At 39.7% G+C, this 14,018-nt stretch overlaps 2 protein-coding genes across 3 annotated transcripts in view; one reads left to right on the top strand and one right to left on the bottom strand.

Moving 5' to 3' along the window:
• The window catches only part of KIF18A (kinesin family member 18A), a 44,509-nt gene extending 41,685 nt beyond the window's left edge, over positions 1 to 2,824 (bottom strand). The window contains exons 1-3 of the mRNA XM_049821402.1: positions 2,760 to 2,824; positions 1,483 to 1,877; positions 657 to 814 (exon numbers count right to left, since the gene is read on the bottom strand). Of these exons, the coding sequence (XP_049677359.1) occupies positions 657 to 814; positions 1,483 to 1,810 (486 nt within the window). The 5' untranslated portion in view covers positions 1,811 to 1,877; positions 2,760 to 2,824. The remainder of the gene's footprint in view (positions 1 to 656; positions 815 to 1,482; positions 1,878 to 2,759) is intronic.
• An 87-nt stretch (positions 2,825 to 2,911) lies between these two features.
• METTL15 (methyltransferase like 15) overlaps positions 2,912 to 14,018 on the top strand; it is a 101,240-nt gene continuing 90,133 nt past the window's right edge. Inside the window, exons 1-2 of one of the 2 annotated variants that reach the window (XM_049821404.1) lie at positions 2,912 to 3,029; positions 4,883 to 5,162. In XM_049821404.1, coding sequence (XP_049677361.1) covers positions 4,899 to 5,162 — 264 coding nt within the window. In that variant the 5' untranslated portion in view covers positions 2,912 to 3,029; positions 4,883 to 4,898. Of the gene's footprint in view, positions 3,030 to 3,214; positions 3,874 to 4,882; positions 5,163 to 14,018 lie in introns of those variants that run through there. The other variant, XM_049821403.1, reaches the window with a different exon arrangement.

Genomic DNA, 14,018 nt, shown 5'->3' with positions numbered 1-14,018 from the left:
CCCCCTCCGCTCCCCAAATACTAACTATTCTTCCATTAAGACTTTGAGAAGGCTAGAAGGTAACAATTTTACTACTACTGCTTGACAGCAGTGCCAAGACAGCTACTTGTAAAAACAGAACTGCGATGCAAAAAAAGTTGGAGAGGAGAAGGTGACAAAGAATAAAAGGAACACTTGTAAAGAGCTAACCATTGGCATAGCAGCTCAAATTCAAGTAGTTGTACTGTATCTCAGATAAATAAACTGAAAACTTTAAAAAACATCATCAAAAAGGGATTACATATCATTTGGTTGTGTGATTTCACAGTACTTAGAGAATTTTATTCTGAAGTCCTGAAATATAACCCTGAAAAATATTTTCTTGTACACATCAACAGATGTCCAAAGGGATGTAACTGGTCAGCAAGACAGAAATCATTAGAATGTATAGTGAATATATTAGAAGAGATTGTCCTTTTTGGGCAGCCTTCTGTAGAATACTAAGGGGTGCCTATGAATAACACCAAATTTATGGAGCACAGTTCAGTTCCATTCCTATCAGGGACACATTTTTGTAAAGTCCCAGAAAGGGCTGGGAGAAAGCAAAACCAGCTTATCTTTATTTATTAAAATATGCCTTATTAAAAGCAATATACTAAATGCAGGAGCTCACTTACCTCTAAATAAGAGACTGCAACATTACATGTTTTATCTTCTTTTATTTGATCCATGCAATTATAAAGTGCCATCATGGTTAAATACATCACTCCAGGATCTTCAGGGGAACCTAACATCGTATGAGTCTTTCCAGCTCCCGTTGCACCATAGGCAAGCACTGAATTTTCACAAAAAAAACCCAACAACCAACAAAGCAAAAAGGTGTACTTTACACCAGTAAGCTAATCAGGAACCCAAAAGTCAAATAGACATTCACACACCTCTGTCATTCTGCACAGCTGTTTTCATAAACTGATCAAGTTTCTTACTTATGCTTTACTTTTCACAGCTGTAATCAGAAAACTATATATGTTTGAATTTTCAGTTCAAAATCCATTCACTGGCAATTTACATGATACTATTTTTCGCTTGCTCTCATAACCCTAAGCCATCAACTTATTGCAGGTAGGTATTTCATTTCCTCACCACATTCCATTTGTCAATTTAAAACCCAAGCTCTTAAAGAGTTTGTAAAGCAGGCTATCACACACAGTGACACAACTTCTGGTTGAATAACTCTTTCTAGAGGACTCCCCTCGTAAGCATGCATATTTCAGATAAAATTCTGGAGTCTATTATAACCCTAACATGAACTCATTTTCAAAATAGAGTAGAGCTATCCTAACTTCCATAGACTAAAAAGTCACCCTCTCATATCTATAAATTAAAACAAAATGCCTTATTTATGGCTCAGCCTTTTTTAAGGCCTCTGCCGCAGTCAGATACAACGGTAGAAACTTCAAGGATTTTAGCAAAGTTTTTGAATTGAGGAAATAGCAAAGTTACCTGTGCAGTTATACCCATTTAAGAAGCCGTCGATTACACTTTTGGTAGTATGCTCAAAAACTTCCAACTGGGATGAACTTTCAGAAAAAACAGCATCAAACACAAATTTAAGATCTTTCTTCTTTCTCTTATTAATATCCCTATGGGTCAGTCTCTTTCCGTGAAAGAAGCTAACTTCTTCCTCCTTTGGATCAAAGACCAATATGTGCTGGTCAACAACATGAACAACCTTGCTAAAGTTGCCATCTTTTTCCTTTTGAGACTCTGGACGGACCCGGACCACCACTTTCACGTGATTACAGACATCTTCTTCCTTAGCAGTAGACATAACAACGTCCCTTTTGTTCCCCTTCTTCGCTTCCAAGACTCTTTCAGATCAAGCTGCTGAATCTTTCCTGCAACGGACAAAAAAAAAAAGAGTTAAAAGCCTTCTGTTTCAAATATAACCTTTCAAGTAGTTCACACCTTTAATCGGGACTAACATCTTGCACCTGTGCTGCGTCTGCCCATCCCTTGTTTGTTAGCCCTCTGGACTGCTACAGCAATAGCACAACTTCGGAAAGCACTGTAACTGGCCTGAAAAGGTGGCCTAATGCAGCACAGCTTTAAGAAAACTAAGTAGCATTTCCCTAAGAAAGCCACAAGCTCATTTCAACTATTTAAACTACTAATTCATTTCCTGGCTTTCCTTTATTTCAGGGCGAGTTTGCCGACGCACTACCAGGATCCCACAGACCAAAGGGAGTGGTTTTCTTGTCCTTCAGCAAAACGCAGAGTAGCCGCCTGTCTGCTTTCTCTGGGTTATTGCTTTAATCACATTGCACGTATGTTTAAGAGGGCAGTTAAAGCGGGAGTCACGTTAACATAATTTGCATGGGATACATAAACAGACTCCATAGATGTCAAACCAGAACTTCCTTTTAACGGGCCATCCTTGCGGATAACTGAGGGTCGTGCACTCCGAACAGCAGACGGCTCCCTTCACGGCAAAGGCTCTCAGCGACAGCCTTTTTCAGCTTTGGAGCAAGCTTGCCCTCTCAGCCGAGCGGCCCCACGGCCGCTGCCCTGACCGACACGGCCACAGAGCAAGGCCGTAACGCGGAAGAAACACCCAGAAACAGCCGAGCGCTGGGGGCCGCGGCCCGGCCCCACTCAGCCCTCTCGGCTCGCTTCTCACCCTACCGCTAACAGCTCTCCCCCAGGGCCCACCGCCGGGCTCAGCCCCACAGAACAACCGAAGCTACAGGGGAAGGACCCGCCGCCCTCCCGCCACTCACCTCAGCGCCACGGCCGAGCCAACCGCCGCCACCGCCGGCCGCCGAATTCAAACACAAGCGGCCCGCCCCCCCCCGCCTCCTCATTGGCCGCCGCCCCCGTGACGCCACCAGCGCGACGGCGCCGACGGTGAGTGTGTGAGGACGGGCGGGCGGGCGAGCAGATCGGGTCTCCGCTGGGGCCTGGCTGCCGCCGGGGCGGCCGCTCTGCGGGGCCCGGCAGGCGGGTGTCGTCCCTGGGGTTCGGTCCTGGGGAGGCCGCAGGCGGCTGGGGTACGAGGGGGGAGCCCCGGGGTGGCGGCGCGGCGGTGCTTCCCGCCTTTCTGAGCCCCGTGGGGAGGGGGGGGGGGGGGGGATAGCGGGAGGCCTGGGTGGAGGAGAGGGGCGGTGAGGGGAGTGTGTGGGGAACGATCCTGTCGGTGAGCGGGGGCTGAGGGGCAGAGCCCGTGGGGAGGGTCTTCACGGTGGGGTGGGCAGCGGCCTCTCGCGGCCTGGCCTGGCCGGGGCGGGGAGCAGGGAAGAGCCCTCGGCCTCCTCCTCCCGCGCACCCCCGCGGGGCCTGGCTTGGGCTGGGGTGCGGGCTCGGCGCCGCTCCTCCGGTCGCCTCTGGGAAAAGGTGATACGGAGTCGAGGTTTTGTTCCCCGGCTGCCTTTACCGTCGGCTTCGGTGCAAGTCCCGCTCTGCCGGCGGCTGCCTCGGGCTGTGCCCGAACGCCGCTTAAGATGCGTGTTGTGAGAAAGTACGCTTTCTGCTCACTTCTGAGGAAAAAAAAAAAATCCCCGGTTGTGCAGAATGATCTTGGTTGTGAGCAAAGCGTGTCCCTAGTGCTAACAACACGTGGGGCCGTGCCATCGTAGGGCAGCGTGAGTTGGGTGAGGATTGTTGGTGTTCACACTGTTCGTAGAATGTTTTCTGTAGAGGCAGTGTGGTTTGTTGCAAAACCTGAGGGCTGTGGTATGTCTATGCAAGGTTGTAGAGTGATAACCTGATGCCAAATTTAAGCTAAGGGGAAATACTGCCCAGCTGGTGCTTAAATTACCAGGAGAATGGTTTTTCCAGATGTGCTGACTCAGCATGTTCCTATCTGCAGGGAAAATAGGTGAAGCCTCTGGCTAGGTAAATCCAAGCAAAGCATGTAATAAAAATCTGATAGTTAAAATAAGGTTGCCCTTCTGTTAATGGGATAAATGTGGGATGGCACTTTCTTGAACAGCTTTCCATCAAAGTTTGCAACTTTCCTGCCTGGCAGGAGACATTATGCAATACAGTGTTACAGAACGTCTTGGCTCCATAAAGAAATGCACATATAAATAAAGCATTATTATCACCAATGTTAAACTTTCAGTTTGGTTTTTTTTTTATGGAAGGTAAAAATTTTCTTAAGTCACACAACCTTCTTTTAGTAAGTTACTGACTTGGTTTTGGAGTGTTTTGGACAGAGGGGAAAAAATATCAGTTCTCCATGTAGTTAAAAGACAAACTGTGTGGCTGACCACTCTGATGTTTCCATGGTTTCAAGTGTTAGTTCAGTTAGTTATATCTAGAGCATTCTTACTGCTGGCTGTGCTCAGAATATTTGGTATTACAAGTTGTAATGCATGATGAAAACGATATATTTGCTACACATGTAACACTAAATTATTGCACTGTTTCAAATATGGTTCCAGTATTTGATTTGTCTATTCCCATTTTTAACGAGAAATATGGAAAATTTGGCAACCAGAGTGCTACTATTCAGAGCAGTTGTCTCATTATGTTTGGCAAAACAGTGGGGAACAATTTGAAAGTCAAGTCACTGTTCTGATTGTGCTCAGATTTGGTTAGTCATTTAATGTTAGCATCTTGGGACATTGAAACGTTATTACTGGCAATGAAAAGGAAAAGGTGTTCCTTGTGAAAAGAAAACCGTTGTTGCTTGAATATGATTGATTGGCAGATAACATTGAAAATTCTGAGAACAAGTTGAAGTAAGAGATTCTCACTTTTTGCTGACATGACATATTTATGAAATTGCCCTTCTTGGACTGTGTAATGCTTCACTTACGGCATTCCCACTTTGTTTTTCAAACAAACCTACTGTTTGAAGTATGTGTTTCGAAGTAATTCCTGACATCTGTTTTTCTAGGTTGATCAACTCCAAAATGTTATCTCGGTGTCTGTGCGAAGTTTACAAATGTTTGTTTCTGCGCAACTTAAAACTGAATTTCATAAATGCGGCTACTTTGGCCGGAAGGATCCATTTTTCCGCAAAAAAGCTTTCTGACTGTGAGCTAAAGGAACAAACTGTCCAGAAATGTGAAACTGAAGAGTTGCCTCAAAGTACGGAAAACAGTAATTTTGGAAGATTGCACATACCAGTGATGCTGGAGGAGGTTGTTAATTGTATATCCCCCCAGCCAGGTCAGGTGAGTTAAATGACTAATTAACATTTGTGATTCAGTAGCAGTTCAGCAGAAAAATTTGTGCAGTGTAGGGATAACTTGTGTTGAGGAATAAAAGGATGCTGTTTAAGAATCACTTGCACCTTTTAAAGGTTCTAAATTGTTTTGCAATTCAAGTTAAGGCTCTGTATTAAAAATAATAAAAATCTGGTATCTGCATGCCTGAATCCCCCCAAAAGCAGTATTTGTTAAAACTGCAGTGAGTGTTTGAAGAATCTCTTGCTTTTGTGCTTGTCTTTCTGGATTGCTCTTGTGTTTTTCTAGGGTTGTGCTAATTACTAAAAGTATCAGGGAGTTCTTGTGTATGTATGGTTATGTCATCAATTTGTGAAGAGCTCTATTCATTTTGTATAAGAGGGAGTAAGTATGTAGGTTTTAAAAAAAATCATCATCCTCATCATACTTTGTTCTGACAGTTATTTCCATGGTTTCACTTGGTTTGAGGCACTGTATTTCCTTAGGATATGCTTACACTGCATAATGTCGTGCACTGTAGAGGTACTACAGTTATAAAATGACTGCGTATGGTACCAGAAATGGTTTAGCATCCATAATGTGGAAGTATTATAGGTCGTCTTATTTGGCTGTGGTACTCTGAGTAGATTCCTTTTGGTATCTGGGTTAGCTCAGGTCTCTCTACACTGCAGTGTTGATATATCTACATTGTACTGGTGTACGCCGTGTAAGTATACTGTTACACACTTACTTTACAAAAATAATAAGCAGTGAAATAGTTTTCATCTGAGGGATCTTAAATACAATATGAAGTTGAAAGGATTTCTTATACAGCTTAGATGTTTAAATGATTTTCACATTTCAGATGCTTTCATGTGTGATTTTAGTGCTTTTTACATTAGCTTCATAGAATCTTACTAATTTAGGCTTACCAATGTGTAGTTTTACTAAAAAGACTGAAATGATACATAAGGAAGTAGAAAGTTCAAAGTGTGTGTATGTGTATGCATGTTTATTTTTACTCACAACCAGCATTGTCCAACAGTGGCAAAGGGACGTATCAAGTTTGAGGTGGATTCAGGAATCAAAAAATTGCGGTCAAATCTTGTTGCATTGTCTTGTGAGAACTTCTTTAGTTTGGAAGATAATGTATCATTGTAAATGTTTTGAAAACCAGAGAGAATCCGAATAGCGTAATTATTGTAACATAGCCATTGCTCTTGCATGTGTCCTGCTGTTGAAGATGCCTAAAGTAGTGAAATACATAAGGAACTTTGAGTTCACGTTTCATTCAGATGTCAAAACTATGATGAAATTTTCACATGTTAAATGAACTTATAAATTGTGACACGGCATGTGAAGTATTTTTGCAGCTGTGTAAGTTTCTGATTAAGAAGAGGCTGATGAAGTGACTCTATTAAACTGTGTTTATTGATATAAAAAAACTTATTCGGCAGCAGAACTTGCAAAAGAAACTCTATTCCTGGTTATAAACTGTGGAGAGGAACTGTTGTTGTCCCTGAAGGCTTTTTGATAATTTAAATATTTATGAATGTGAAATAACTTACTGGGGTGGGATTTTTTCAGGTCTGTGTATACATGGTTTTGTAGATTCCGAAGCTAGCGGTAAACCACTAATGACAGATCTAAGACAGCACAAATGTGTTACCTTGAACAGAAGCATTTAGAATATGGCTAACCTGTTTAGCATAACAGCACTTCCAATTTATTTTTTTTTAAAGACAGGGTAAATCATATATTTGCTGCACTTTCTGAAGCCTGAAGTTTTGAAAATAAGTAGTTTGCAATGTGTCAACTGAGTTTTGCTAGAGTAAGCATCGGTGAAATTTTGAACAAAGATTGAGACAGTTTCTTGCTGACATGAGTGGTGGTACACTGTTAACCTGGATATAGAACTGGGACTGTTGTATCAATTTATGTTTCTAAGGTTACAGTCATGACTAGGAAGTTGATGAACACTTTCTTTATTTTGTGGGCAGGGAATGTGATATTCTGATCTTGGATTTTTTTTTTTTTTCTGCTTTCTTGCTATGCATGTGAAGATTTCCTTTACTCGGCTTTAAAACAGTTACATTCTTTGTTATAAAAAAGCTGATGTGGGCCTCCGTTTCTTGTGTTCTGAGACAAGGAGTTGCCAATATAAAGAAAATCCAATTAGAAGGACAACATTCTCCCTATGGTTTTGATCAGTGAATGGGGTTTTCATTTTACTTGTACGGGTTCCTAAGAAAATAAATGTTACTTGAGTGAGTCACAACTGAGATAAAGATGTTAGTACCCTCCTACTGAATATTCTTGTTGACTGTCTCCTTTGTGGAATCTGTTTGTCAGGGGTTTAAGCAATAGTATTTCCACTTAGCTTTGAATCCTCTTTTATTGCCTTAGAGCCTGTTTCTACAAAATCCCTGTAGTAGTCCTGTCTTTGAAGCACATTGTACAAATTGGTTTTACTGATCTACCTCACTTCTCATTGCAAAGTCTGTTGCAGTAAATCCACACACAAGTAATTTCCTCTTTAAGTTTACTGTATTGACTAAACTACATTTTAGTCTTCTCAGTCCACTAGTGTTCTTTGCATGTACTCGACCAGTTTTTCTAGAGTTGTCTGGGCAGCTTGAGTTTTCTCTGTTCTCGTAAACTTTAAAGGTAGCGAGGAACCAATCATGTTTTTGGAATGAGTGTCTTTGGACATCTAGAAGCATGCTTTCTCAGTTTTCACCCTACTTTTTCCTATTTTTTTCCTTTGCAATAGTCATTTGCCTTTTAGTTAGAGATGTGGATCACTTCCACATCGTATGGCTATAGTGATATGGCAAAGAATTTCGTTAGCAGTAAGTTCTAGTATGAATGCCAGAGGATGGAACTTTGAGATTTTAATTATTCTTATGGGGGTCTTCTAATAAAGGTTCTTACAGGTTGCAAAGCTCTAGGAAACTATTTTGATAGTGCTCCAGCACAAACAGCACGCTTCTATGTATAATATTTAAACTGCAACTAGAACAAAAAGAAATATTATACCCTACTCAGATTTTATGGGGAAGCCTGTAATCTGATGACATCCATGGTTTTGCGTTAAATATGATCTAGAATAGACTAAAATGGAGATATAATAAGCACTAGGAGTATTATCTGGTTTGTGATAGTTCTGGAAGCTTTTTTAAATATCTGTAAATTAAATGGTAGGTGGTCGAACTTGAGGTGAGAGAGTGAATGAGACCATTCCCTTTTCTCCAGTTTTTAAGTGATTCATCAGAAACAGAGTTAATATCAGATCTTTGTATCTCATTATTTTAATTTGTATCTAAAAAAATAAGGCAATTAATTTTTCCCCAAACAGATCTTGTCTGACACCATCTTGAGTTAGCTGGGATTTCCTGCAGAGGTATTCTCTTTGATTCTTCATAAAATTATTCAGATTATTTTTACTACCCAGCTTTCATTGAAGGGAGTATCCTCTTTATCTTGGAAATAATGTGTGATACCTAGCTTCTAGAAAGAGAGGCGCTTCTTAAAAACATCCGGCTTTGCCATGATCTTACCTTTCAGTCTTTCAGGTATATATTGCATTGTTCTTAGGATAGCTACTATTTTCATGCATCCAAATGTCAACTGATTCTTTTTCAGCTGAGAGAGAGTATGAGCATGGCCTTCCAAAATAACAAGAGGAAGCATAAGACATTGCTGACAGTTAAACATTGGTCTTCTGTCACTGAAGTGCTGCTTGAGCTCTGCAATTAGTTTGAAGGCAGTAGCCTTTCACCTCCTGAAGTTCTGTTGCCACTGTTGGGGGTTGTTGATCTGGAGCATCATTGTTTCTTTCCTATTCCGCAGAGCTAGTTAGTCAAGTAATAGGTGACGCTTGAAGGTGAAGTAGACTGCTGGTGTGCAGAAGCAGAGTCTATTGTTCTGAAACTGTTGTCTTAGTTTCTTTATATCCTTGTCCATATGTCAGTATTCCTTTTCTTTTTCTGCCTTATACTGAGCGTAAGATCTTAAGGACAAAAATAACCTTTCTCTATACAGCCCCCTGCAGAGTGGACTTCTGTTTTGTGAGAAGGTTTTCCAAGTATCATGGTGTATAAATAGTTATGTGGCTATGCTGGTGACCGGTGTACTTGCTATAGTACTTCCAAAGCCATCTGCAAATAATTTATAACTGGAACAACCCATTTACAGTAAAGGCTCTCAAAACTGAAGTTTTCTGCAGGGTGTCCAAGATAAACAGGAATTGAAAAGGGACCTGGAAGAATTAATTCTGCGTTCTCAAGTTGTATGAGATATTTTATAGGATGCAACCAAAATACCAAGTTTGGCACAGAATACTAATTGCATCATGAGATAAATGCTGAAATATTTGTTTTGGAAAAGCACAACACTCCATGGACATAGTAACTGTTTTTATTATTTTAGCCTATTTTCCACTGGACTTGTAAAATGAAAGTAGATTACATAAAGCAAGTGATTTATGTGGTGTTCTTTACTATAGAGACAACTATATGTGTGGGGTTTTTTTTGTGGAAAGCATGCTGAAAATATTTTTCCATATGCAAATTGTATGGTAAATTTTTCTGTGGCAGCAGCACAGTGATTTATATGGTGATTGATGAAGATAAGCTTTCGTTGTAAAACAGGAAGAAAGATACTGGACCTTGCAAGAGGCAATAAATTAATATAAAGAAATTCTGAAAATATTCTGGGAATTACAGAACACACTTTTTTCTGTGATACTTCAGTGTTACTGGGGGGGTATTGAGAGTTATTTCAGCTGATCATGTAGTTCCTGTGTACCCTTTCAGTAACTCTTGTCTTGCCTGATTTCCTGGTTGTGTATGTTGTGAATTTATGAAAGAGACTAGCCAGGTTTCAGATCACAGCTGTGTAGGGAAATGTGTACTAAAAATGTGTGTAGAGTGCATATGTATGCAAAGTGTATTCATTTGCTGCGGTGTGTAATAGGACACTTTTAAAATGGAATCTTATCAGATAGAGAGCAATGTTTAAAATATTTGGCTAAAATCATACTTTAAAGGGGGATTTTTGGAGGTGAAGTTAGCACTTGTGCATGAAAATGGAAAACATTTTCAAAATATTTTCAAAAAAGTTTTGATTAAGATATGCACAAGATAGTCTCTCAAATATCTATTATTATTTAAAGTAATAATATTATCTGGTTTTTATGATGGTAGTGTCTAAATGGGGATTTGGAAAACCAGACCCTATATCCTTAAGTTCCTTGACTTATAACTGATTGCTCTCTGCTGTGACAAGCAGTCTAAATAAAGTACCAAGGTAGAAGGGGTATTATTTATCAATGTGATGGCAGCAAATGTCATTCAAGTTCTACAGTATCTACACCTGGAAGTCACTTCTATCATGAGATGAGATAGGAAGGAAGGGGACAGGGAAGAAAGCAGGATAGGAGATGGTGTTCATGAACAGCTTGTCAGTTGAGGGGTTGGAGAAAGTCCAGTCATGCTCTTCAGTTATCTGAAGTTTCTTTCTTTGCTGTCTGCTGTAGTGGCTCCCCCCAAAATACAAGGATCATAAATTTGCTAATGACAGAAAAGTTAAAATACACATGATTTGAGAGCACTGCACAACTGTCCTCTGTTTTGAAGCTGGTACTGCTGTGTGGTTAGACTGTGGTACCAGGAAATGAAAAATATTCATGTATTGGATCTGAATGATGGCAAGGTACGAATAAGGCATGGTGAAGAAGTTCCTTCAGATTTTACTTTTTTTGTACTTTAGGATTTTGCTCTTTAGAGAGAAAGTAACTAAATAACTTGGTTGGGGGGGAAGAATAAGTTGATGGTTACAGCTGCACAGGGAAGAATCTTTGAATTTGTAATTCTTGGGCATCTGTCCAACCACCTCTTCTTCCCACCTGCAGCATGGCTCTCAGCAGGCATATCTAAATGTTATCATCAGCAGCAACAAGACAGCTCTCACCAACTTTGTTCTGCATCTTTCTCTACTGCAGTAGAGGAAGGGAAGCCTGCAGCTGCTATCTCCAAAGAGACCAGCAAGGGAACTTGGTCTGCCTACTGTGAACAACTCTGCAGATGCGCCAGATTTCATTTTATTGTAATACTGGGTTAGCTTGCTGTTATCACTCTATCGCATAACAAATGGTAGTGCTTCAGGAGACTATTTAAGATGCTGTGTTATAATAAAGCAAGATTCAGTGCTTTTGGGTGACTCAGCTTGTAATGACGCTGTATATGCTCTTCTTTTCTGTTGTGACAGCATTAGTCTTTGCACCTCTTGGGGAAAACTAATAAAATTCACCAGAAAGTAATCTAAGCCTTTTAAATTTTAACTTGAGTGAGCCTGTGATTGCAGAAAGGGTGATAATTAATATATGTAGCTACTCATTTCCTCCCCATCTAGTACTGTGTGTCTTTAGTCAGCCTTTTGGCTAAGCTTTCGTATTAAATATTTGAATTTGAGTTTGCAAACAGGAATACAGACTTTTTCTACCATACAAAATATTACTGGGAATTTAAGATCACAATTGGAGCATGGGAAGTATCTGCAGGGTTAGGTTTTTTCTTACTTTCTTGTCTTTCTGTTTAAGATAATCCTGTTGTGAGTGGCTTTGCACAGGCTTGTTCTGCGTAAAGAGATAGTTAAAAGGTTATAAACTACCAAATTTGATGTTTAAAATTAACAGGTATCTGAAGTCATCCAAATGTCTGATTATTTTTTTAAAAAATATTTTTTCTTCCCAGAGTTTCTGAGCACATCATCTTCATTCCAGTGATGTTTGGTGGTGCTCAGCAGCTTGGGAAAATACTTTTATAATAATTGTGTTTTAAACACTGAAATCAACTAATATTGTTTCAGGCTCCCTCTTTATAAAAAAGTTTTTATCTAATGTCAAATTGCTGTGGGCACCTGGTGGCCAAGACTTACCTAAACTATGTACGTGTCTTTTTTGGGTTGGCTAACCATAAATATTAAAGAATGGATTAGATTTTCAGTTGAGTATTTGTAAAATTTTCATTGCATCTGAAATATCTCCTCAGTTATAATTGAGGAAAGAAGTTTCTTCTGAGGTAGCTGAGGAAATCAGCTCTGTCTCGCTAAGTCTAGGGAAGTCATTCAGACACTGAAATTTTAATTTCCTATCGAAATGTTAATAATGGTGTGCTTGAGTCATATTGTCATTTAATCTAATTCCAGACAACATTACTCTTAGGAAAATGAGTAAAGTAAACAACGCATACGGAAGCGAGGCCTGCCAGAGCTGTCTAAAAGCAGGTGTCAAAGGCAGGTGATGGTGGTTTTTGTTTGCTTCTCTTGCTGTTGATCTGAGAGAGAGGGGGAAAGGGCTCATCTGTGTTCTGTTGCATTGAAAAAATTTGCTCCCGGTAATCTTTCTGGGTGTTTCACTCAGTTACATGAAATGCAGTGTTTGGCTGGCAGGCTTCACACTGTGCAAGGAATGCCACTTGGCACACACTGGAGGGTCTGGGATGTGGCTCCCTTTGCTTCTGGATGCGTGAGGATTAGAGTGGTTTACCAGTGAATGGACTTCTGCCACGCTTCTGTGAAGGACCTACAGCTGATGACTGAGAAAGCCCTTATGTATTTTAAGATAAATTGTAGATGTTTACAGGTGAAGTATTCCAGTATTTTCTGTAGAATCAAGATCACAGATTAAGGTATGCAGTTTTAGAAAATAAGTGAAGGCGGCAAAGCAATAACAAAGAAGAGGTAAAATGCCTTTTTTATGTTTTAATACAAAAAATGTTCATAAGTAAAGAAGGGAGTATCTTGCCTATAAAATTGCTGTTTCATATTTAGCTGTAATCAGAAAATTGAACCCTTGTGAAGAAAATAAATTTGAAATTAATTTTGAGGCTGTTGAATGATTATGATTGATGGGTGCTTCAAAATATCATATTCATACATAACAACCTTTTTTCCCCTTCTGTGTGGAATGATGTGGAGATGGTTGACAGCGAATGCAAGTTACAGAAATGCTTGAATATGCAGACCTAGTCAGTGATCTTGCAGATAGTTCAGCTGTATACTAGTATAATTTAGTAGCATCCTCTGTTAGCGTACCGATGAGATAAATGTGAACAATGGGTAATAATGGTTACATTATGTTGAATTGTTGAGTAGACCAGTACTGGAAAATCATTTTATGTTGTACTTAATACATTAGGAGAGAAGGTTGTTTTCCTACAAAATGCCAACTATTTATTTAGATTTCTTTTTGTAATGTAGATTGTTAGACTTGGAGTGTAAACAACTTTTTTATCATTTTGAATTCTCTCAAAGGTACTTTTGGAAAAAAATTACAGTCCAGTTATGTTCTATCTGATTATCAGTCCTTATTTTTTAAAATTACATGTGATAACTTTTTACAGAGGTGAAAGACATGTACTGTATAGAACTGATAGGTATTTTCTGCTTTCAACTAAAATTCTTTTTTGCTGTGTACTTTGCTTCTTTTCTCTCTACTAGATACCCCCAAAAAATGGTTGGTATGGTGTAGTATATTACTATTAGCAAAATATAGAACTATAAGATGTTTGTTTTGGTCATCTTTATTTTCTGGCAGGTGATGTCATAAGGCATAAGACCTTTTTAATCCCTGTATAATATTTTCATTGACAAGTTCATCTCTTGTATACCTGAACAACGTTTGGATGGGAACTGTGCCTCTATAAATCTGTGGCTTAATCTGTACACTGTAGCTGCTTATACATTTCATAGCAGTGTCATCAACATCGCCTTTTTGGTGGTAGGTGCAGAGTTTTGGAAAGCTTGTTTACCTTGCATATGTTTCCAACATTTTGAAGTTTGCTGCGGGGCAACTTGGAATGA

The sequence above is a fragment of the Accipiter gentilis genome, chromosome 17 (assembly GCF_929443795.1).
Source record: "Accipiter gentilis chromosome 17, bAccGen1.1, whole genome shotgun sequence".
NCBI lineage: Eukaryota > Metazoa > Chordata > Aves > Accipitriformes > Accipitridae > Astur > Astur gentilis.
This window is presented reverse-complemented; position numbering and strand designations above follow the sequence as displayed.